The sequence below is a fragment of the Sorex fumeus genome, unplaced genomic scaffold, assembly GCF_029834395.1.
Source record: "Sorex fumeus unplaced genomic scaffold, SorFum_2.1 ptg000026l, whole genome shotgun sequence".
Classification (NCBI taxonomy): domain Eukaryota; kingdom Metazoa; phylum Chordata; class Mammalia; order Eulipotyphla; family Soricidae; genus Sorex; species Sorex fumeus.
Genome location: NW_026606083.1, coordinates 5,224,019 through 5,250,677, shown reverse-complemented (window position 1 = coordinate 5,250,677; position 26,659 = coordinate 5,224,019). Strand labels below are relative to the sequence as shown.

The window sequence follows — 26,659 nt, the reverse complement described above, 5'->3', positions numbered from 1 at the left end:
CAAAATTTATTTGTTCAATGAGCTACGAGGATAGCTTTCTAAAGTCCCAAACCACCAATCACAAATCACAAATCATCCTGTTAATCGTCGATTGCCTCGAGCAGGCCCCAGTAACGTCTCCTTCATCCTAGCCCTGAGATTATATTCAAGGCTCTTTAGGAGAATGAGACCCATCATTGTTACTGGTATTTGGCATATTGGGTACGGCACAGGGAGTTTGCCAGACTCTGCCGAACCACCAAATATTTTAAAAATTGATAAATAACAAAGCTCATACTACAATATTATGCAAGGTATTATCAAATATGTCCTGGATGTCTCCCAATCTCACGAATCTTCCACATCAGAAATTATGTTCTATGAAGGTACAGTGCCACAAGCATATCAACAGCCATGTACATCAACTGCCTGATGGTGCCTTCAGGCTTCCTGACACCCCAAAATTGCTACTGTGCCTTTGGGCAGACCCCAAGAACTTGAGACCAAGTTTAAGAATGGCCAAAAGTTAGGTTTGTGGCTGAGGCTCAGCTATACAAGATCATTTATTGGCCTTATTTCAGAGACCCATAAATAAATCTCTAGAAAGAGCCAAAGCCACAATTAATCTGGGACCTGTGCATGGCTGAAGAGACCAGGTAGATGGGGGTTGCGGGGGTGAGTCAGCCTGGAGCCCACCCAAGCAGAGCCCCCAGCTTGCTTCCACAATCCAAAAATCGCCACCATACCCCTGGCCTGACTCCACCATCTGAGGACGGACCTCACTAAGATATAATCTGCTGGAAATTCAAGTATGTGGGCTTTATGATTGAAATCTCCAGGCTTTCTCGAAGTTTGGATGGGTTACCTTTCCCCATTTCCCAATACTCCTGGAAGCACTGGCAGTCACCCCCATGAACCAACTCTAGCGCCAACATGTAAGCTCTACTACTGGCCTTGCTTCAGAGACCCATAAATAAATCTCAAAACAGATCAAAAATCATGATTAACCTTGGACCTGCACAAGGTTGAACAGACTGGGGTAAATAGGAGGGGGGCGGGTCAGCCTGGTGTCCGCCCAAGCAGAGGCCCTGCAGGGGCTTGCTCCCAAAATCTAAAATCATCAGCATACCCCTGAGCTGACTCCACCATCTCAGGACGGATCTCACCAATATATAATCTGCTGGCCACCTACGAAGGGGTCTTCTGGCTACTGATCAAGCTGCTTAAGTCATAATCCCAGAGACTCAGAAACAAATCTTGGAACCCAGCGGCTTTTGGCAGAAATGCGTCCAGACTCCGCATTAGGTTACCAGCCCCCAGGCCACCCCAGGGGGAAAAAGGTGCTGTCCCACTGCCTGTTTCCCCTGGCAGCTAGGGGTCCACCATCTTCCAGAGGCCATTGGATAGTCAGGTAGGGGCCTGCAGTGACAAGACACGCGGGGCCTCATGGAATGGGGATGGAGCCGGCTCCTTCCTCCCTGGCCCAACGAGATCCCAAGTCGCTACCCACGAATGGGCCCTCTGGCTACTCAATAAGCTATTTACGCCATGACCCCAGACACTCAGAAACAAATCTTATAACCCAGCAGCTTTCTGCAGAAATCCCTCCAGGTTTAATGATCAAAATTTCAGAATTCCAAAATCGCGTGGCTGTTACTGCGACTGCGCAACATCATATGCTATTCACCAATAGAATCAGCAATAGAAAACAAATTGTTTAATGTTGCCTTTTCGGCAGATCTGAGTGTTGGTATAAAATCCCAAATAATAATGGTGGGTCTGGTGTCGAAATATTGAATGTAATCAAAGTAGAGAGAGAGTAATGTGGAAATCATATGTCACACAGGTAGGGGGAGGGTGTGAGATGGGGGTATACTGGGATTTTTGGTGGTGGAAAATGTGCACTGGTGAAGGGACAGGTGTTTCATCATTGTATGAATGAGACTTAAACCTGAAGGCTTTGTAACTGCTCTCACGGTGATTCAATAAACTTATAAAACAAAAACAAAAACAAGATATAATCTGCTGAAAATTCTGGTATCTGGGTTTTGTGACCGAAATCTCCAGGCTTTCTCAGGGTCAGGATGGCCTACCTTCCACCACCTCCCTGTACTTCCGGAAGCTTCGGCAGTCATATCCACACCCCAAAGCAGCCACCCAATTGAAAAGCTACTCCAGCCTTACCATCCCGATAAAAATACTGAAAGTCCTGAACAAACATCATGACCTCTTAGCACCTTATGTATTGTAAACCATAATGCACAAAAGGAAAAGGAGAGAGACAGAGCAAGAAGGAAAGTGCCTTCCATAGAGGGAGGCTGGAATTAGGGAGTAGGGTGTTGGGGTATGGTGGTAGGGAAACAGGGGATACTGGTGGTGGGAAATGTACGCTGGTGGAGGGATGGGTGTTGGATCATTGTATGACTGGAGCCCAGTTATGAACAGCTTTGTAATGGTCTATCTCACAGATATTCAATTAAAAAATTTTTTAAAAAGTAATGTGAGGTTTATGACCACTTCAATAAACTTAATCAATGGTTGAATAAATAACAGTACTCCTACATAAAAAGAAAAAAGAAATTATGTTCTAATACTAAAGAGATTAAAGTAAGAAGTACAAATATGTAAAAAGCATTAAGATACCTGACAATGCATTTCCATGACGAGCCATCTTGATCATCTTGTTCTTCTATGTACATTCTGACATTATGATCTTGATCCAACTGATACCAATACATAAGGCCATCTCTGTCTCGGCCAATTGGCTGGAGTCGCATGGTATCAGCATCCTCCTCATTGATAATATTCTTGAACTTGAGATTGTCATCAAATTGGCACTCACAGAGATACTGGAAAACAGTGATGATATTACCTTAAAATACCAAGCATGTGCTTTTCTACTACAGTAAATGTGGTATATTTGAATGCAGAACCGACTCAATGACAGGGATGAAAGGAACACTATTTAATATTAATATCCCCTTTTATATCTTCTCATCCTCCTTTTTACAGTCAGTTTAGAATGAACAATCTTAAGGATAATTTTAAATAAATATTATTTTAATACTTTGCTTTCAATCTTCCTAATTATTATTTAAAATACTAGTAAGTGTGACTAATCAATTGTCAGGGTGTTAAATTTGAAATTATAAATTTGCAGGTTTAACTCCAAAAAATCCAACTCCCGGAACTTTATCTTATCAGGACATCTTTTTATGACATCTTATTATCTCATTCCTACTTTGGACAAACTTGCAGGCTATCGAATGTAGCCTGCCCACAGGGCAGAGTCTGGCAAACTCCCCGTGGCATACCAAATATGCCAAATACCAGTAACAATGATGGGTCTCATTCTCCTAAAGAGCCTTGAATATAATCTCAGGGCTAGGATGAAAGAGACGTTACTGGGGCCTGCTCGAGGCAGGTTTAACTCAAACATTCATAACCTGAGATTTTGGGGGGTGGGGGCAGAGTTGTTTTTCTGTGGACCACATAAGGCAGTGCTCATGGTTTACTCCTGACTTTTCACTTAGGGATCACTCCTGGAAGTGCTATAGGACCCTTTGTAGCAATAGAGATAGAACCTGGGCAAGGTGTATACAAGGCAAGCACTTTACTTTGAGTTAGATTTTAAAGGACTGAATATGCACAAAAATCTCCCAAGTTACAGCATGTTCAATGACAATTTCTTAGAAGTACTGTGTGATCATTATTCTTGAAATTGCTGTTTTTGAAAGTCTGAGGTATATGAAAGGAAGGCAGTCTTACTGCTACCTGCCTCTAAAGAGCACCTATAATAGTACTAGACAAAACATTACCGAATATAAAGGCACATTTATAAATTTATAAATGGACAATAAAGTCACATTTCCTCAATCCAAAAATATCCAATATATGATGTTCCTCTCATATAGCCTTGTTACCTTTGCCTGTGTTAGCTAATGCAATAGTCTCTTATTTAGAAGAATCTTTCCCCCTTGACTATATTAAAGATTAGGGTCAATACTCTGAAGAGGAAAGGGAAAAAGGAAACTCAAGCTTGAAAATAAATGTATTTTGAAAAGATCTACTTTTAATCAAGAAGAGTTGGCAATGTGAGATTTTATAAAGTAGATAATAGCATTCTACTAGTCATCTTGAAACAAATGACCTGACAATTTAGTGAATCAATTGATTTGTCACAATTTAATAGTATTTTAAACACTATTAAATACTTAAGAAAACTGAAATCAACAAAATTAATTCAGGGGAACAAATTGTATTTTCAACTACAATAACCCATAAAACAAGAAAAGATCATTAAATCTAGGTACACTTGTGTATTAAAAAAAGAAAAACTGGGGCTGGAGCAATAGCACGTTTGTCTTGCATGCAGCCGACCCAGGTTTGATTCCCAGCATCCCATATGGTCCCCCAAGCACTGCCAGGAGTAATTCCTGAGTGCATGAGCCAGGACTAACTCCTGTGCATTGCCGGGTGTGACCCAAAAAGCATAAAACAAACAACAACAACAAAAAAACACTATGGACTAAAGTGACAGTACAGCTGGTTGGGTGCTTGCCTTGTACACAGCCAGCTTGGGTTCAATCCCCAGTATCCCATATGGTCACCCGAACATGGCCAGGAGTAACCCCTGAGCATTACTGGGTGTGGCACCAAAACAAACCCCCACAGCCACCAAAAAAAGAAAAACTACAGCCACACAGAACAACTGGCTCATCAAAGGCTGCTGGGGACCCCTCCCCTATCCCACATCTGCAGTCCTTAAGACAGAAAACAAAAGGGAATTTTTGTCACTGCCACTGTCCTCCCATTGTTAATCGATTTGCTTGAGCAGGCCCAGTAACGTCTCCACTGGAGACTTTGTTGTTACTGTGTCTGGCATATCGAATACGTCACGGGGAGCTTGCCAGGCTCTGTCGTGGGGGCGAGAGACTCTCGGTAGCTTGCCGGGCTCTCCGAGAGGGGCAGAGGAATCGAACTTGGGTCGGCCATGTTGGCTGCATGCAAGGCAAATGCCTTACCCACTGTGCTATAGCTCAGAGTCATCAGAAGAAAAAAAAAATTCTTCAGTTCTATTCCACTAAAGAGAAAAATGCTCCTTTCCTTTTTTATTGTTTGTTTGGTCACACCCAGAAGAGCACAGGGTTCATTTCTGGTTCTGCACTCAAAGATAATTCCTGGCAGGCTTATGGGACCATATCAAGTGCCGGGGATCAAACGAAAGTCAGCCATGTGCAAATCAAGCACTCTACCCTTTGTACTATCACTCTGGCCCTGGAAAACACTTTCTATCTGCTGTATTGATTTATTTTCTATAGTGCAGGGTATCAAATCCCAGTGTTCACACGTACAAAGCAATCGCTCTACCATTGAGCTTCCATCCCAGCACAGCTTGTTTTCTAATCCAACCAAATGGACCCAAAGCCAGTAAAAAAAAACCTAAAATATTTACAAAGAATAATCAATATATTACCTTTAAGAGTGCTAGTTTGCATTCGACACTCATCTCAAGGTAGCCTTTCTTCTCCATTTCCCACGCCCAGGTGCTATTGAATTCTTGACATATCTGTTAGAAAAAGTTACTATATAAAATTATTTTTTTTACATTATTAGTTTTGCTGTACAGTTATTAATAAAACTTTTTATTAAAACATCATGATTTACAGTTATTCATACTATGTTCCAGCAACAGTTTTTTTGACATACTATGTTCCAACAGTGCTACCACGAGTGTTCAACTTCCTTCCAGTAGAGTCCCCCAGTTTGCTTCTTTGACAGACACATTTTGAAGTTTGGATGCTGTGGTTCTGATCTCCTGATTTCCTCAGTATTGATTCCATAATTCGGATACAGAGTTACACCACTCCTCTACACACCAATGCACCCAGGACCCTTTGCCCATGCTCCCCCTTCTATACCTTCCTCATCTTTTCATTTTTTATTTCTCCTCCAATCCTCCAATTTCTTTTCTTCTCTGTCCTTTTCTCTATATCCTGAGGCCAGGGGTGATCTAGGCATCGTCTCTTTACTACAGTGCATTCCTTTGTCTAGTTATTCTATTTATCACAGATAAGTGAGATCATCCTGAGTTTGTCCTTCTGGCTTCATTTAGTTCCATCCATGCTGGACCAAGCTGCATGATTTCATCTTTCCTTATAGCTGCATATATTCTATTATATATGTGTATATACACCACATCTTCAGAATCCACATCTGTCACTGTACACCTAGGCTGAATCCACATCTAAACTACTGTACCAAGTGCTGCAATAATTAATAGCATGGATATGTAATATTGAATGTTTTTGTGTCCTAGGGGAATATAGCCAGAAGTGAAGTGAAACTGCTGGGTCATACTGTACCTCAATTCTTCTTACTGAGAAATCTGTACTGTTTTCTAGGGGTTGAATTAGACAACATTCCCAGTGTGAGTAGATGAGAATTCCTTTACTATCACATCTGCACAAACATAAATTGCTTCCAGTTTTTTGTTTTGGAACTACACCTGGAGGTCAGAGCTCAGGGATTACAATTGCAGGGCATGGGAGACCACATGGGATGCCGGGGATCAAAGCCAAGTTGGCCACATACAAAGTGCCCTACCCACTGTACTATCACTCCACCCCATTTCCAGCATTTTTTTCACATGTGTCATTCTCACTAACGTGAGATGAAACTTTACTGCTGTCTTGATTTGGATTTCCCTAATAATAAGTGACCATGAGCAACTTTTCATGTGCTTATTTGCCATCTCCCTGTCTTCCTCCCAAAATGCTTATTGTTTAAGTTCGCTACTATTTGATAAATAAACATAAGATAAAAATAGAACTCTGTTATTCTTATTTTCCAAGCACATACACTTTTCCCCTAACACAATTTTATGGCATTTTCATTAAATGCACCAGCATTGTTCATAAACAATTAGAGGGATTATATGATTTAATCTCTCCAAATAGCCTAGAAATTTCTTTTGGTAAAGGACAACAGCGTGTTTAAACACCTCAATGCCTAGAGTAGAGTAGACTCAGGAAGATTTGATAAACGTAGACACGTGGCTAAACTCTCCAATCAATGCGTCAAGAGTGTATTCCTGACCACTGAAGTCTTTCTAGGACGTACCTTTAACTTAGATTAACTTAATTTCTCTTTCTGCTACGTGTTCCAGGAAGAAAAATCTTGTGACAGGGTGCGTGAAGAAGACTTAGATGGCCATCACGCTAAGTAAAAGCTAAAGGAGAAAGAGGCCCTGGGTTTTAGGGTCACTTTGGGGCATGAGAAAAAAAGCAGTGCTAACACTCGTTTCTAAAGGTGAGGAATCGAGGAATCGGGCATGGGAAGAGGTGCATGTGTTCAGTGACTTCGTGCACTTTGCAAAGGAGAGCAGCCACACAGGACGTAAGATGCTAAGGGAGTTGGGGCAATCTGCTGGACAGGAAGCGCCAAGAATGCATACGACAGCAGTACTGCATCCATGAGCACTGTGATCAAGGACTGAGAACAGGATGGTGCCCTTTACTTAAAACACTTCAAAGGAAAGACCTCCACAGCCTCATCTACTGGCCTAGTTCCAGAGACTCACAAATAAATCTCAAAAGGGATCAACTAGCCACAAAAATTTCTCGGACACCCATTCCTGACTAAGATATCTGGGGCACTGCGGGGAGGGGAGGCAAAAAAGCCCTGCAGCCAATTGGTCCCACCCTCCAAAGTCACTGCCATGCCTCTGGCAGAATTCCATCATATTGGGGCTGAGCTTCACAGAGAAATTAACCTGCCCAAAACTAAGGTACACAGGTCCCAGTGACTGAAATGTCCAGGCTCTCTTAAAGTCGGATGAACTACCTCCCCCCACTTCCCTGTACTTACGGAAGCTCCAGCAGTCACATACACAAACCAGAGCAATGTTCCAGTTAAAAATTTAACTACAGCTGAAGCATCCAGTTAAGAATTCTGGATTTTCTGGAGCTATTTTCCAATAGCTACAACACTAACATCACATGAATAGATGGATGGAACGCAACATAGAAACCAACCAATCTAGACTAACAAAAACATTAACACTGAAGGGTAACTTATGTAAGAGTTTAGTAGCCCCTAGAAAAGGACTTAATGTCTCCATGGTAAGATACAACAATTTTCACTAATTCTCCTCTATAGAAACATTTTTTGATCATTCTGTTAGCCACTTAGTGGCAACAAGCAATATAAAATAAATTACTGTCAGTCTGCTATAGGAGTAGGCTTGAGGGGTGGTTGAGAAAATGGAAACAATGGTGGAGGAAAGAGGACAGTAGTGGTAGCATTGGTGCTGAAATACTGAATACTTGTAACAAATCTTCATGAACAAATTTGTAAACCAGTGTTTAAATAAAGGGCACGGCAAAAACAATCACATATATAGGCCTTACTTAATTCATATAAATGTCAAAACCAGAATTTTTTAAGTTTTATTAATGACAGGTAAGACATGATTATTACCATAATGATACAAGTGCAAAATTAAATTTAGTGCAATATATTTTAGATTTCAGAGTTGAAAACTTACTTAAATGAGAATAGGCATTTCACTATGTTGTATTAAATGGCTTAAATTTCCTTATTTACATAGGTCAAAATCATACAGCAATCAAAAACTGTATTTTACTTATTTTCTAATAATTATATCCACCATTTCTTTAAATGTTGTTGGAACAAATAATATAAAGTAAATTTTTATGTATCTATGGGGGCAGGTTGGGGTTGGGAAGGAAACTGGGGACAACTGGTGGATGGAAGATTCATTGGTGGTGTTTGGAACACTTAATGCCGGAAACAACTGTATTATGAACAATTTTGTAAACTTCGAAACTTTTAAAAATTTTACTAACTTGTACATTACTATCAGGGCACATTACTGTCAAGACAAAATTAATATAAGGCAGCAATAAAAGCCAGTAACTGAAACCTATCAGAAGGAATCAGGACTCTCAGAAAAGGACACTTGTCCTTTTTACTCTTCTGGCCAGAAGCTTGAGAAGGGCAAAGTCTCCAATTCTGCCCAGATTTTGTTAAGACTCGGAGACTGACAGGATATATGCCTCAGGAGGCCAGCAACAAGAGCCTCCAGGAGGAGCAGCAACCTGTCCTCATTCCCTCTAAGTTCCCTACTCCTACCCCAAACACAGATTAGGTGGGAGCTTCCACCCTGACGGATGATGGCCAAGGAGGCTCCTTCTCAATCCTTCAGGACCAGACCTCCACAGCTACAATCTGGAGCAGCCAGCCAGGAGCGGAGCCCACCACAGTGAGTTGACTCTGGTCAGGAAACTCTGAGGCAAGTCCCTCAGCCAGTGGGACTTCTTCAGGATCAGAGCCCACTTTCCTGGCCAAACACTGACCACCTCTCATACCTCACCAAACGAGTCAGAGGAAGAGCTGGGTATGAGTTGACCCACTGTGCATGTGTGCCAGCACATGGCACTCCCGTGTCTGTGAATAGGAACACTGCCTTACGGTATACCACCAAGAAAACTTCCTTCCCCTCTGCCTGAGGTTTGCTTCCCCGTGAATTTGAGGAAAAGCTAAGCATCCTCTGGGTGGAGCAGATTTCTGCATGAATCTGCTAATCAATTCATCTGTCTATGTGTAGCCACTTAATGTGTTATTTCACAGGATAAAAGCATGTAGAGTAAGAAATTCTGACTTACAACGTACTCTACCTTGTAGGTCTCCTAGTTTCGAGTCTGAACTAGCAACCACAGTCTTCAGATATTATTTAAATAGATCAGTATATTTCTATATAAGCTGAATAGATTATGAGAATGATTATAGTTCTTTAGTATTGGAGGGGGGGCAGGGCAGGGCATAACCAGCTATGCTCAGGGCTTACTCCTGGATCTGCAATCAGGGATCACTCCTGGTGGTACTTGGGGGACCATAAGGAGTGTCAGGGATTGAACCCAGGCCAGATGTGTGCACTACCTGCTGTACCACTGCTTTGGCCCCAAGAATGATTAAAATGTTATCTACAAAAGCCTGGCAAATGGTATTTTACTGTACGCAGAACTAAAACATTTGTTTTTTTTTTTTCTCTTCTTATCTTCAACATCTATGACTGTAAATATGAAGGTACAGAAAAAAATGTGTTTCAGTAACATGCCTTTTTGTGGAAATGACATTAAGTTCTTCTTTTCATAAAGTTTTGCTTATAAATGTACAAGAATTCTGAATGTCTCTGCTCCCTGACTTCTGACCAGCACATCCAGCTTGTTTCCTCACTGGCTCCATTTTCTACAGACTGCAGCCTGGGAAAAAGAGCATGGCAGATGGCGCTGACTGAGTTGCCTAAGGATAGAGAGACACTGAAAAGAGGGTTCTGAAGATGATATGAGATGCTGGGCCAGCCATTCTTTCAACTCTTCCCTGTATTCCCAGTCCATTCCATTTCAGCTTTTTCTCTGGTTACAAACTTAGACACAACCCTTTAAACTGGCAGATACAGCCTCAGGATTGAGACTGGTTCTGTGAAATACCTGAGTTCTAGAACTTAGAAGTTCCAAAGAGGGATTGCAAAGCAGCAAAATTTGCCCTATTTTCTGGGGCTTATTGCCTCTGGGAAGCACTGACGCTTGGAGCTCATTTACAGATAGGAATGTGGTGCTGAGGTTGGTGTTGGGGGCTGCCAAGTCACCTCAGTAGGAGTCATGGGCTTTCAAGGCTTCAGTGGAGGTTGCTGGGGGTCTCCAATACCATATTCAGTGTGACACATGAGGCCAACTGGTGCCGGAAACAGAGCTCAAATAGATGCACAAGAGGCATCAGGCCCTAACCCCCACACTGTTCTCCTGGCCCCTTTCCAGCAGTTTCTGAGGGAAGATGTTCAATATGCAGTTGAAAACACTGGTCTTGTAACTAAGATCCAGGATAAAATTACAAGTTGAGGGCGCAGGGACAGCCCTGCAACTAGAGACCCATTTTGCAAGTGTGAGACTGAAATGTGATCCCTGCCACTCACATTTGCACAGTGGGGTTCCCTGGAACACAGGTACATGCAAGAAAGCACCACAATCAAATGTGGGTCATAATAAAGGAAAAGTGGCATTGGGGAAAGCTGATCTACAATTTTTAATAGCACTTTGCATAACAGCTGAAAGAACAGTTAGGGGCCTAGAGAGATAGTATAGGAAACACGTCGCTTGCCTTGCATACAGCCAACTGGGGTTCAACCCCTAGCATTCCATATGGTCCCCTGAGCACCACCAGAAGTAACACCTGAGCACTGCCAGGTATGGCCCAATAACAAAACCAATACAACAATTACAGCCCAAGCTTTAAGCAGATACATTAAGTGAGCTCTTAGGATCGAAGCACTCATGTATGCTATGGTACAGAGGAAACTCAAAAGCATCATGTAGATGAAAGGAGTAAGACATAAAATGCCATACATGCATCGTCTCATTTTATGTACATAGGTATTTTACTTGTGACAATAATCAAACCAAGCATAATGTATGTGTTTTACCCGTGAGCTAGAAAAATCCCTGGCCCCAATACCATTTAAGTTACACAAAAGCTCCAGAATAGGTAAATCTGTAGAGTCCAAAAATCAAATAGTGGTTGCTAAGAATTCAGGAAAAGAGTAATAATTAATAATGGGTATGGAGTTTCTTTTTGAAATGATGAAAATGTGCAGGTTTAAACAGCCATGTGTAACAATTGTAAATAAGCTTGTGTAATAACTGTAAATAAGCTAAAACCAAACAAACAAAAAAACACTGAAACACTGACCTGTATTTGAATATATCTCAATTAAAAAGTTGTGAGTAGGGCTGGAATGAGAGTACAGCGGGTAGGGCGCATGCCTTGCATGTGGCTGACCAGGGTTTGATCCCCAGCAATCCATATGGTTCCCCAAGCACCACCAGGATAAATTCCTATGTGCAGAGCCAGAAATAACTCCTGAGCAGCTCCAGGTGTGGTCCCAAAATAAACAAAAATAGTAAATAAATTTTTAAAACGCTGCAAGCATTAGGGCCGGAGTGATAGTACAGAGGGTAGGGCAGGGGTGATCCCTGCGTGCAGAGCCAAGAATAAACCCGGTGTACCCAGCCCCCTCTAGCCAAAAAAAAAAAAAAGCTGTATGGTCATAAATTGCAGGGGATTATAAAATTACCTCATTTATTTCTCACATTTTACAAGGGAACAGCTATAAAACAGCAAACTCAATGATGAAAGCTTTGTAACCCTTCTCCCCTGCAGAGAGCCTATGCTAAGTGAGTTCCTGGCCACCCTTTGGCCACACCCACTGCAGTGCTCCCAATGCACAGAACTCCGTGGGGCACTCACAATTCTCCATGCTTATACTAAGATTTTCCTTTGTCTTATACTTCCCCTGCATTGTTTCCTCTCCTATCCAACTCTTTAGCAGTTCCTCTGTCCCTATATTAGCCCTGTTTAATTTCAGTAAAAATGTTGTCTGGCCTGCTCATTTGTGTAATGTAAAATATCATGAGACTGACACCCAAGGACAGCAGACACAAGGGCCAGGAAGATTGCTCCATGGCTTGAAGCCTGTCTCAAGAGCTGGGGGAGAAGACAGCTGGGATAAAGTAGGAGTCACTAAGTGAATGATGGCTGAAGGGCCCCCTCAGGATGGGAAATGTGTGCTGAAAGTAGATAAAGGACCAAATGTGATGGCCTCTCAGTATCTGTATAGCAAATCATAATGCCCATAAGTAGAGAGAGTAAGAGGGAAATTACCATAGAGGTAGGGGGAGGTTGGCAGGAGGGGGGAGGGGTACTGGGGACATTTGGTGGTGGAAAATGTGCACTGGTGGAGGGATGGGTGTTCAATCATTGTATGACTGAAACTCAAATATGAAAGCTTTGTAAGTATTGCTCAAGGTGATTCAATTTAAAAAAATGGGAAAAAACAAGTTGTTGTCTGGCGATCAACATGCGACCTGTTCTTGACATCCATAGCCAGGGCAACAACTATTGGCCCCAGACATACCAGGGGACCCAGTAATCACAGGATGGTATATATACAAGCATACTTTGTTTTAAAAAGCAGAGTAGTTTTTCAAATACCCAGTAATAAATACAATGTAATATTCTGGTATGATACAGAATCCAAGTTCCAAAGGGCACCACTGCTATGTATACCAGCTAAGAATTTGAAAAATGGGGCTGCACAGTGTAACCACTTTTGCCTTGCACACGACCAACCTGGGTTCTATTCCCAGGATCCCATATGGTCCCCCGGGTATCCCCAGGAGTAATTCCTGAGTTCAGAGCTAGGAACCCCTGTGTATCGCCAGGCGTGACCGAAAAACAAAAACAAAAAAAGAAAGTAAGAATTTGAAAAATTGTGTGGTTGTGAAATGTTAGATGCATTCCATATATATATATATATATATATATATATATATTTTGCCTTTTTTGGGTCACACCCAGCGATGCACAGGGGTTACTTCTGGCTTGGCACTCAGGAATTACTTCTGGTAGTGCTCAGGGGACCATATAGGACGCTGGGGATTGAACCCAGGTCAATCATGTGCAAGGCAAACGCCCTACCTTCTGTGCTATTGCTCCAGCCCCGCATTCCAGATAGCCTTTTCTGAATAATCTTGCCTTTAATAAGGGTTATTATCTGAGTAGTCAGACTTTTCTTATTAAAGGCAAGTACTGCTTTGAGGATAACTTGGAAATCTCCCATAGTGACCTAAAGATCACTGGACACTTCACCTTTTAAGAGGAATTCTAGTTCTGTGTATGATCTCTGGGAAAAAAAAATAAAAACACATTTGTTGGATGCGTATTATCTATATCTTATGTGTGTTGACCAGGATGATGTGATGATGTTACTCCTAAAATGAGGTAAGATGTAAGTCCTAACCACAGTGTCATACATGAAAAAAACCTATCTCCTATCTCTAATAGCTGACTTTTGCTTGGCTGAAACACCATTACTGGGGCCAGAATGATAGTACAGCAGGTAGAGTGCTTGCCTTGCACATGGTCAACCCAGGTTGATCCCCAGCTCTATATGGTCCCCACAGCCACCAGGAGTGATACTTGAGTGCAGGGCCAAAAGCAAATCTGAGCACGACTAAGTGCAGTCCCCCAAACAAAAGCAAAACCCACTAATACTTAGTAGCAGCAAAAAAGAGTCACACATCAATGATGATCAGATGCTTTTCTGAGCCTCTCACTTCCAGTAGTTTATTTTAAAAGTTAAACATATTATGAAACATCAGTTTATGCTGGCATATTACATATTAAGAAAATAATTTACAAATATTTACCTTGATCAAATATTTTTCCCATCTGTCTGCTGTAACAGATTTGCCAATCTTCCTCATCAACTTCAAATGGAGCTCTACCAATTCTTTTGGTACTTAAAAGGAAGGGAAAGTACTGTTAGCAAGCAAAACAAAACACTGGCAAACATTTAACATGGTATTTATTTAAAAAGGGTGGGCTCAGGAGATAGTTCAAAAATGCCTTGACCCAAGTTCAATCCCTGATTCTAAGTTGGTTGGGCTGAACAGCACCCAAGCACACCTCGAGTCCCAAACTCAGGCTCAAGTTGCTGGGTCAAGTATAGCTGGGAATGGCTCCCCACCACAGCTAGAGACACCCCCAGCAAAATAACAACAAAAAACACATACAAAAAAGACCTCGCCCCACCCCTGAATAACTTCCCGTAACAGCTAAGGTTAGGAGGAAATATCATGTCTGAGCACATAATTTCCAGTGTGTGAGGCCCTGGGTTAAATCCCCAGCATCGCAAAAGCAAACAAACAAACTGGACTGGTATGTCAATAAAGGCAGCATTAGCAATAATGCAGGTGCTCCCATGTCACTCAAACCAGTGTATCGTTTTCTGCCAGAATGGATCATAATCATCATTCTATGGCACATAAGAATGAGTAGGCCAGGATATGGTTCAAGTGCCTTTCAAATGCAAGGCTTGGACACCTGTCACTGAATAGTAGTAACTATCCTTCCCCAAAAATAACTGGGTAAGGTCCCATAACAGCAACAACAACAACAACAACAACAACAATAGAAAAAAATGGTACAATTGTACTGTTTTTGTTTGTTTTTGAGGTGGGGGGGCATACCCAGCAAAACTCAAGGGTTACTCCTGGCTCTGCTGCACTCTGAAAATCACATCTCATGGGGCTCAGGGAACCATCTGGGATGCCAGGGATTGAATCCAGGTCAGCCACATGCAAGACAAGCACCCTACCCACTACACTCGGGCCCTTATACTGCTTTTTAAAAAGTGAAAACAGCTTTAAGAAATTAATTTAGAGAAATACCAAGGGAGGGGGGGAAGGCAGGGGGTGTCAGGAACGACAGGACATGTGTCTCTAGAGGGAAAGAGAGCCAAGACTAGATATCCTCAGACTGATAATTGGCCAATGCTCCCAAGTAAGAGGAAGAGTTTCCATCTCAGGTAAAGGATGCCGGCCTACGGTGCAGAAGGCACAACACACGCCTTTATAAAATAAGGTTTGACAATAGGGCTTATCCCACAAATTAAAAATCCCCAAACTGGGGCCAGAGTGATAGTACAGCAGGTAGAGCATTCATTCGCCTACATGTTGTCAACCTGGGTTCAATCCCCAGCACCCAATCCCCAAGCACTACTGGGAGTTATTCCTGAGTGAAGAGTCAGGTGTACCTCCAAAAGGAAAAAAACTATCCAAGACATGGTTCCAGAAAGATAGCTCAATTTGTCCAGTCCCTGGCACCACCAGGAGCAACTCCTAGACACAGAAGGAGGAGGAACCTTAAAGGACTAGCAAGGTGTAGTCCTCCAAAACAAAACCAAACAAAAAAATCCAAGAGGGAAAAAAAATGCAATGTTTCTCTTTTGCTTCTGCTTTGAGATCCAGAGATAGAACCCAGGTCTCCTGCATGCACAGTGTACATTTTACCACCAGCGCATCCCTGGCTGCCATAAAGTATCTATCCTATTTCACAAATGCCATCACTGGTGATTTAGGTACATAGAGAAAGATCAAAAATTACTTGAACTACTTATTAGAGCATAGGTTTCTATACAGTACTCTAAAACAGCTATACAGTACTATATAATGGACATGATAGAATTTAGTTCCAAAATTTCTAGTAGTCCATTCCTACAAATGAACACATCACAATTCAGAATCTCCTTTATTGGGGCTGGCTCAGTTTCCTGAAATACCTCCATTCTGAGCAGAAGGTTGAGAGGTTGATCCCCAGCGCAACTCCAACGGAGTCTGGCAGCTCTGCTGCCTGTGACTCCAAGTGGGACTGCGGCCAGGTATATGTGAGTACAATGAAGAGCCCTGATGGGCACAAGGACAAAGCAGGAGACGACAAAACTGCAGGAACAACTCCAGGAAATGCCTCAGCCTCAGTGGTTCAAGCACCGACACCTGATGTGCAACCCTGGCAAATGCCACAGCCAGGCCAGTTTGCAGCCCTAATTACAGCAATAAGGGGTGGTGGAGGGAGGGGATAAAAACATTTCAAAGTATATTTTATTGACTAATCATGGGGCTGAGCTGTAGCTCGGTGGGAGAGCAATGCCTTGCGCAGGCCATTGGCACAGTTTGATCCCCAGCACCACACAAGAACCCCCACCAAAGTAGAATATTTCAATATTATTTAAAATAATAGATCCAAAGTACACATCACATTAACTCCTGACATATTTTCAGTGCTTGAGAACGAAATATGGACCATGTAATAGTATATTTAAATTTACCTTTTTTATTGTTTTGTGGGTGACACCTGGCAATGTTCTGGGGTTACTTCTGGCTCTATCAACGATTATACCCAGGCCCTAACACCGTGGCACTGCAAAAACATGCATTAGTAAATTTTTGGTTATAAAATTTAAATATGTCTGCTGGTGAGATAGTACACCTGATAAGGCACTTGCTTTTGCACATGACTGACCCAGCATCACATATGGTCTCTTGAGCACTGCCAGGAGTAATTCCTGAGTGCAGAGCCAGAAGTAACCCCTGAACAATGCCAGGTATCACCCACAAAAAAATAAATTTAAATATACTATTACATGATCCATATCTGATTCACTCAACCATAGAATTATATCCCCAGTTCATTCACATATATACGTATATAATTTACACCTACATGACTAATTTCAACTATAAAACATAATGATTGAATATATGTATATATGTAGTGAAATAACCACAACAAATCTACTTAACATCCAATGTACTATAAAGTGTTACGGAAGTACCACTGAGAAACTAGTAACCCTTGACAATTAATGAGTATGGCAGCTTCTTCAGAAAAACTAATCAATATTATGTATAAAGTGAGTATCTTTAATTTCCTAAACTTTGTATTCTATATTCAATGGACCATTCCATAATAAAACTAGATCAAATCTGCATTTTCCAATTTAACAGTCATCAGCTACACACGACTACCAAATGACTACCACATGACTACTGAATAATGGTTAATAAAAAAACTGAGGAAAGACTGAAGAGATAGAACAGCAGGAAGGGTATTTTCCTTGCATGAGGCCAACCTGGGTTTGATCCTTAGTGCCCTGTATGATCCCAGGAGCCCTCCAGGAGTTAACTCTGGAAGCAGAGCTAGGAGTAAGCCCTGAGCACTGACTGGCATGGCCCCAAAACACAAACACAAGAATTGGGAAATTTTATTTTCAAAAACTAAGTTAGGGTGTTGGGGGCCCGATGTGCTCGGAGGACCATGCACGGCTCCCAGCCCTTTGAGTTCTCTCCCTGCCAAATATTTGGTTTATTTAAAGAGACATGCAGCAAGTATCCATGGTTTTAGGCAAAACACTTTATTAGCCAATCTCTGTATCTATTTGGGGGGGTATTCCCAGCTCTGTGTTTGGGGTGATTGACCCCAGTGCTCTGGAGAAGAATGAGGTGCTGGGGATCAAACCTGGGCCTCCTACATGCAAAGCATACACTTTATCCAGCACACTGAGCTGCTCTCTGACCCTGCCTATCATTTAAAAAAAAATTATGATTAAGATTTTCATTTCCAAGACCCATACCCAACTCACGATATGCTGCCTTTTATTCGGGGGGGGGGGGGGGCACACTCGGTGGTGCTCAGAGACCATATGTGGTACCAGGGATCAAACTGGAGTTAGCTGCAGAGGCAAGCAAGCATCTTATCCTCTGTACTATCTCTTGGGCATCCAATGTCAGTTTTTTTTTTTAAATCATTCTTTGGGGAATCAGCTTAACAAAAGACATAAGAGTTCCCTATTATGGTAACTTTAAATCACTTAAGAGAAAGACCTTAGAAAATGAAAAAATATCCCATGCTCATGGATTGGGCTGGAGTGATAGCACAGCGGTAGGGCGTCCGCCTTACAAGCGGCCAACATGGCCGACCCGAGTTCGATTCCTCCGCCCCTCTCGGAGAGCCCGGCAAGCTACCGAGAGTATTCGATATGCCAGACACAGTAACAACAAAGTCTCCAATGGAGACGTTACTGGGCCCGCTCGAGCAAATCGACGATCAACGGGAGGGGGCTCATGGATTGGAAGAATCAATATTGTTAAAATGGACAATATTGTTAAAATCCTACCTAAGCTATCATAAAGATTAAATGCAATCCCCATCCAAATTCAGATGGCATTCTTCCAGGATTTAGAAAAGTTAATAATTAAGTCTGTATAGAATCAGAAAAAAACACACGTAGCCAAGAGTATACTGAAAAATAAAAAAATGGAAGGTATTTCATTACCTAATTTGGAACTGTGTTACAGAGCTATAGTGATCAAACTGTAATTTGCTGAAACCTGGATGGAACGGGAAGATACCGTGTTAAACACAGTAAGCCAGAAGAAAGACAAGCACAGGGTGATCTCTCACTTATTTGTGGTGTATACAATAAATGAATGAAGGTATGCAATGTAGCAAAGAGGGGAATACTTAGATCACCCTTGATCCAAGAGTATAAGGAGAGGACAGAGAAAGAAAGAAATCAAGGGAGGGAGTAAAGAGATGAGGTAAGGAACCAATGGGAAGTAAAGGGGATAGGGCGAGTAATGGGGAGGAGTGGTGTGGTAGCAGGAATGGGTGACTGGGAAGAAGGAACTTGAAAATACTGATAGAAGGGATTTGACACTGGTGGGGGAACTGGTGCTCGAATACTTCATGTCTAAAATTCAGCTAAGATAGAGATCAATAACTATAAATCACAGTTCTTCAATAATTTTTTTTAAAAAGTCTGTGCTTACCTAAGGGGGATGTGGAAGGAGGAGGGATTTAGCCCAAACCCAACAGTGGCCAGGACTTATTCCTGGCTGGCTCAGGGGGCCATACGGAATGCTGGAGACCAAACCTACATTGGTTGCTTGCAAGGTAAGTCCCTCACCCACTGTAGTTATCTCTTGGCTGCATACCTAAGGATTATTAAAAAACTATTAAGAGTCAATGGGAGGGGCTGGAGCCATAGCACAGTGGGTAGGGCGTTTGCCTTGCACAAAGCCGACCCAGGTTCGATTCCCAGCATCCCATATGGTCCCCCGAACACCACCAGAAGTAATTCCTGAGTGTAGAGCCAGGAGTAAACCCTGAGCATCGCCAAGTGTGACCCAAAAAGAAAAAATAAAAGAGAGTCAATGGGATAACTCAGTGATTTAGAGCAGTGACCCAAGATAGAGGCACATAACTGAATGTGAGGAGATGGGGTGTGATAAAAAAAGGGGGGGCAATAAGAGGTTTCCAAATGCCAGAAACCAAAAATTAATTCAAAACTCAAGCATGTGATTAGCCAAAGTGCCTCTAGCAGCACAAACTTGTACTGCTTAGGCAGAAAGAGTGTACTGAATGGAAAAACTGAAAAAGCTCCAGTCTAGGTCAAACACACTACCAGCATACAGTGAAAATTCTGTTCCTGCTGACACTACCTGAATAAACTCAAGTCCCAATGCTCTGCTATGTAGAATTTTCAGTGCGGTAGGCATATATGAGCACACAACTAAAAGGGGGTGGGTCCTTGCAAGTATCACAACTAAAAGACGTGCAACAGTGAACCCTGATCACACATGACAATCAAAATGTGTACAGACAAAGACCTTGCAAGTGTCTTAGCTAAGCATGGGACAGCCCAATGTAGGAGACCCCTCTCTGCAGTGACCACAAATAGGATGGGTAAGATATGCAAGCTTCACAGTCAGATGTGTGAGGGGGGAGGGAGCGGGGAGAGAGAGAGATTCTTCCAGTAGGGCATCCCAAATAAGGAGGAGACCCACTAGGGCATCCCAACTAAGGAGGAGAGACCCAGTAGGGCATCCAAACTAAGGAGGAGACCCCAGTAGGGCATCCCAACTGAGGAGAGACCCAGTAGGGCACCCAAACTAAGGAGGAGAGACCCAGTAGGACATCCTAACTAAGGAGGAGACCCCAGTAGGGCATCCCAAATAAGGAGAAGAAACCCAGTAGGGCATCCCAACTGAAGAGAGACCCAGTAGGACATCCTAACTAAGGAGGATACCTCATTAGGGTATCCCAACTGAAGAGGAGAGACCCAGTAGGACATCCTAACTAAGGAGGATACCTCATTAGGGTATCCCAACTGAAGAGGAGAGACCCAGTAGGACATCCTAACTAAGGAGGAAACCCCAGGAGGGCATCGCAACTAAGGAAGAGACCCCAGTAGGGCATCCCAACCAAGGAGGAGACCCCAACTAAGGAAGAGAGATCCAGTAGAGCATCCCAACTAAGGAGAGACCCAGAAGGACATCCCAACAAAGGAGAAGACCCAGTAGGGCATCCCAACTAAGGAGTAGACCCCAGTAGGGCATACCAATTAAGAAGACCTCAGCAGAGCATCACAACAACTAAGGAGCTCCAGGGACATGGGAGGGGGACAATATTACGTGGATGTATATTATGAATAGCACTAGGTGTATTATGAATCGCACTAGGTAGAATCAAGAAGTATAAATCACAGCTTTCTCATTCATGAATGAAGTAGTTGCACAAGATAATCCAAAGTCACCCAGCTCTAACAGCGTCTATGTACAGATTCTGTTAACAGTCATGGGATCTTAAAACTTCTGAACTTGAAGAAACCATCTGATGGAATAGAAAACTTAACATCTAAGACCAACAAAATCTCCAATGGAGACGTTACTGGGCCCGCTCGAGCAAATCGATGAACAACGGGAGGGCCTTTACCTTTACCTTAACATCTAAGATGTAATGTGAACTGCCCAACATCAAAAAAGAACTGGAATAAACTAAAATCTCCCAATCCAGGACTTGCATCTCGCAAACAGACAGTGAAGAAATACAGAATGTTTTCCTGTATTTTGATTTTGGGTTGTTCTTGTCTATGCACTCACAAATGTAATAAGTTCTTGTCTCTGGACCACAAGCTGTGGCAAAGACTACTGTATGGCAAATAATAGAGACTACTACTACTCCTGTCAATCCCGTCTTCCTCCTTTTCCAACAGTTAAACCCAGAGGCAAGTAGTGCATCATAATTTTTTTCCTCTGTTGAAGAGCATTATTAAACCAGTCCATTTTGTTAGCCATCTGAATCATGTCCATTAAAAACATTTCATGTCGGGGGTATGGTGCTTCCAACAGGTCAACCTGTACCTGCAGGGCAGTGCATCAGCAGCCTGGTGTTGCCTTCAGGCTTTCTGATACCTCAAAATTGCTGCTGCGCCTTTGGCCAGAACCCAACAACTTGGGAACAAGTTTACCAAGAAATTAAACGGCCAAAAGTTAGGTATGCGACAGTTACACCCACAAACCACTTACGGCTCAGCTATACAAGCTCAATCAGAGTTGGGACAGGCTACCTCCCCCACTTCCCAATACACATGGAAGAACTGGCAGTCACCCCCATGAAACAACTCCAGCGCCACCCTGTAAGCTCTATTATTGGCCTTACCTCAGAGACCCTTAAATAAATCTCAAGCCACAGGTAAGCTCAGACCCATATATGGCTAAACAATCTAGAGTAAATTGGAGGGGCGGGTTGGCCTGTGCCCACCCAGAGTCCCCGGCAGCCACTTGCTTCCACAATCCAAAATTGCCGCCATACCCCAAGCCTGACTCCACTGTCTCAGGAAGGACCTCACCAAGATATAATCTGCTGAAAATTTTGTAATGTGGATCTTAGCGCAACAACAGCCCTGGCCCAGAAACACAGCAGCAAGTCCTGGAAGATACCACAGTGCCAGAGATCTCTCCAGGCCCCATACCAAGCCAATGTCACCAGGGCACCCCAGATGGAGCAGGTGTAGTCTCCCTGCCTACTCCGGATGGAATCCTAGTGACCAAGAGCTTCCACAAGCAAGGCCCAGGTATGCGGATTCAAGGACTATATCTCCAGGCCACACGGAGACAGAGGACCCAGGCTGTCCCTCCCTAGGTCCCCGCCCGCCCAGAAGACTGGCTGTCATGTCCACAATTAGTCTCTGGGCACCATCTCAGCGCACCAACAGCCCTGGCCCAGAGACACAGCAGCAAGTCCCGGAAGACACAACAGCACAGGAGATCTCTTTGGGCCCCATACTGAGCCAATATCACCAGGACACACCATATGGAGCAGGTGCAGTCTCCCTGCCTACTCTGGTTGAATCCTGGTGACCAAGAGCTTTCAAAGCAAGGCCCAGGTGTGCAGGTTCAGGACTAAATCTCCAGGCGGCAGAGGACCGGGGCTGTCCCTCCCCAGCTCACCACCTACCCAGAAGACTAGCTGTCATGCCCACAATTTGCCTCCGGAAGCCATCTTAGTGCAACAACAGCCCTGGCCCAGAGGCTCCCAACTGAATCCCAAAATGGATTAGTGCCATACAGAGATGTCTCTGGAACCCAACCATTTACAATCTAGAAATTTACATTTACAATAGTGGCTGCGTGAGCTCTCGTGATATTTGAAATGACTTATGGAAAATATATTATCTATTGTCTTCCCTGGCAGGAAGGCATGAATGTTAGTGGGAAAATTCAAGCAAACTTAATGCCACAAATTAGAGATAGAGTATTGGAAGAATTGTATACCATAGAGGCAGGGTGAGGACTGTGATGTGTATGTATGTGAGGGGGTGGTGATACTTGGGACATTGGTAGTGGAGAATGTGCATGGTGGAGGGATGGGTGTTTCATCACTGTATGGCTGAATCTCAAACATGAAAGCTTTGTAACTATATCATGGTGATACAATAAAATAAAAAAGTAATGCGGAGCTCATGCCCATTCAATCAGCTTAATCAATAGCTGAACAAATAGCAGTACTTCTACATTATTAAAAAAAATTCATGTATAATGATAAAAATCGTGCCTATATTTATTTGGATTTATATAATCTATTTAAGAAATGGAATTGAAGGGTAACATTTGTATTACCAAAGCAAATTTACTTTCATATGCAATTCTAAGACGCTTTTCCAAATTTTGGAATGAATTATTATTCACCAGTGTTTTAAAATGCTGGTCTTTAACCCTTATCATCATTTTCTTGTAATCTAATTTTCATAATTTTTCATGATGACTGAAATTTCACCTTGTTTTATTTACATTTATTGCATTATCCAAGAGGTTAATTATATATATATGTGTGTGTGTGTGTATATATATATATATATATGCATATACAACCTTAAACATCAGTGCTCTGCTTGGAGCTCATACCTGGCCCCTGGACAAGCTCAAGGAACCCAGATGTGGGGCTGGATATTTAGGCTAGGTCTAATGCTACCAATAATTAATACACCTAAAGCACATGTATCAATGAACCAAGTTTAACTGTGGTACTACATTAATGACCCAGAATGACCCATGTTGAGTGAGGGGTTAGGGAAATGCTTTGCATGCAAACAACCCCACTTAGATCCTCACATGCAAACCCCAGCATCATGGATGGTGTAATAACCCAGCACAATTTATTTGGTGTCTTTTCCTCATTTTCCCTTTCTCTGAAGGGTAGAGATGGAAAAAGAAAATGACCCTATGTGCATCTTTAGCGAGGAGGAAATAAGAAAGCTCAAGTTAAAGAAATGCCTACAGAGTGATTCTCTAGCACCAGACTGCTATGAAGCACCAAGCTTCTCTCTCCATCATGCACCTCCCATGGTGTTCAAAACTGGACAGCACACAGGGCAGTGCCTTCACGATCCAGCAAGATGATTGTAGATGTTATGAGACTAGTTTGATACCTCTTTTAAAGAAAACTGCAGAATCAAATTCTTTTGTTTTGTGAAATTTATATTCTCTTTATTTCTGTTAACAAGTGTCATTTCACTGTTCTTTCAATTTACATCCATTTGTACTGGGAAATAACCAAATAACTAAAAAACTATGTCAACTTATAGCAGAAAGCTATAGCTGGAGCAATAGCACAGCGGGTAGGGCGTTTGCCTTGCACGCAGCCAACATGGCCGACCCGAGTTCGATTCCTCCGCCCCTCTCGGAGAGCGCGGCAAGCTACCGAGAGTATTCGATATGCCAGACACAGTAACAACAAAGTCTCCAATGGAGACGTTACTGGGCCCGCTCGAGCAAATCGATGATCAACGGGAGGGCCTTTACATTATAATTTCTACAGTTATTACAATAAATGAGGAAATGTGTACAAAAGAACTCTATAAACCATAGAGCAATACACAACCAAAATTACTGTTATTCACCACCAGGTGGTGATCATGGCTCATTTATAGAAAAATGCTGATTGCTTATCTGGTGATCAGCAATTAAAAATTATCAGTAAGGATTGTATTGATAGTACATGGGTAGGGCATTTGCCTTGCATGCAGCCAACCGGGGTTAGATTGCCAGCATCCCTTATGGTCCACCAAGCATTGCCAAGAGTAATTAGTAATTCCTGACTGCAGAGCCAGGAAGAATAACTTCCCAGCATGCTGGGTGTAACCCAAAATGAAAAAAGAAAAGATCAGTAAGTGAGGTCTGAGCAAGTGTACAATGGGTAGGGCATTTGCCTTGTACTCAGCCAACCCGGGTTGGATCCCTGGCATTCCATGTGGTCTCCCAAGAAGGGCCAGGAGTAATCCTTGAGGGCAGAGCCAGGAGTGAGACCTGAACAATACAGTGTGTAGTCCCAAGATCTCCCCTTCCAATAATAAAAAAAAAAAGGCCCTCAGTCTAAAGAATTCTTTGGGGGCCAAGGTGATAACAGCAGGGAGAGCATTTACATTGCACACAGCCAATCCGGGTTCAATCCTCAGCACCCCACATGATACCTCAAAAAACACTAAGAGTAATTTTGAGTGTAGAGCCAGGAGAAGCCCCTGGGCACTGCAGGCTGTGGCCAAAAACAAAACAAAGAAATAAAACATAACCCAAAACACTCCTCCTTCTATGGATTCATGAGAACTGGTTTCTTAATATTATGAAAGTGTTCCATTTAGGGGCTGGAGTTATAGCACAGTGGGGAGGGCAATTGCCTTGCATGCGGCCTACCTGGATTCAATTCCCAGCATCCCATATGCCCCCCCCCCCCGGCCGAGTAATTCCTAAATGCAAAGCCAATAGTAACCCCTGTGCATCACCAGGTGTGACCCAAAATGCAAAAAAAAAAAAAAAAAAAAAAAAAAAAAAAAAAAAAAAAAAAAAAAAGGAAGGAAGAAAGTGTTCCATTTAGATTGTTCAGATTGCTTAGTTATATTCAAAGGTGCACCTATTACTCATCATTCCTGGATAAGAAACATCAGTGTTTCAATATTTAATTCTTCAGTGTATAAAATTTAGTCTAATTGAAACAAGTGAACTGTTGGGATAAATATCTATACTCTGAAGTAAAACAAAGATCACGGTCACGGTCCTCCCGTTGTTCATCGATTTTGCTCGAGCAGGCCCAGTAACGTCTCCATCATGAGACTTGTTGTTACTGTGTTTGGCATATCGAATACGTCACGGGGAGCTTGCCAGGCTCTGCCGTGCGGGCGAGATACTCTCGGTAGTTTGCGGGCTCTCCGAGAGGGGCAGAGGAATCGAACCCGGGTCGGCCATGTTGGCCGCTTGTAAGGCAAACGCCCTACCAAACAAAGATACAAAAGATAAAATTTAGGAGTGAGATCTATAGCTCAACGGCCTGTGCGTAGGCTTCCCGTGTCAGAGCCTTCAATCCCTGACCACAGCCAAACACCCGAGCAATGAGCTGGGCGTAGCTCCCCGGCACTGCAACTGCACCAACCTCAGGAAGAGTGAGAGTTACGCCATGTTCATCTACAGATTTGCAATTTATTTGTTAACTGTAGCTGACCTCAAACAGGCCAGGCAAGAAAGAACTCAGAAACTTTAGTAATCTGAAAATCAACTTCGGGCTAGCATGCTAAATAAGACTGTGATAAAAGTCCTATCCCACTGACGCACACTCTGCCACCCTCCTCAGAGAAGGCAATTCTCTGCACATTCCATTTTCTCACTGGTCAGATTTCCCTGATGGAATGGGCTCCTCAGTCTTTGTCTTGGCAGTATGTGACAATGGTGCCGTCTTCCTACTAGAAATGGCTCAACAGAAGAACCTGGAGACTCCCAACAGTGCTTCTGACTCAAGACTCCCCTCTGGACTGCTGCTGGCTGCTCCTGTAGCCAGTGGCAGTCTCATTACCACTGTCCCCAGATTCCCTCTCACCACCGCTTCATCTTGCCTAAGAACTTCTAAAATTTTTTTTTCTTTTTTGAGTCAC

The 26,659-nt window shown here is 42.8% G+C and overlaps 1 protein-coding gene across 1 annotated transcript in view; it reads right to left on the bottom strand.

The window, feature by feature from the left end:
• Window positions 1-26,659, bottom strand: part of RSF1 (remodeling and spacing factor 1) — a 149,537-nt gene that overhangs the window by 72,816 nt on the left and 50,062 nt on the right. Inside the window, exons 2-4 of the mRNA XM_056114761.1 lie at window positions 14,268-14,359; window positions 5,456-5,548; window positions 2,623-2,828 (exon numbers count right to left, since the gene is read on the bottom strand). Of these exons, the coding sequence (XP_055970736.1) occupies window positions 2,623-2,828; window positions 5,456-5,548; window positions 14,268-14,359 (391 nt within the window). The remainder of the gene's footprint in view (window positions 1-2,622; window positions 2,829-5,455; window positions 5,549-14,267; window positions 14,360-26,659) is intronic.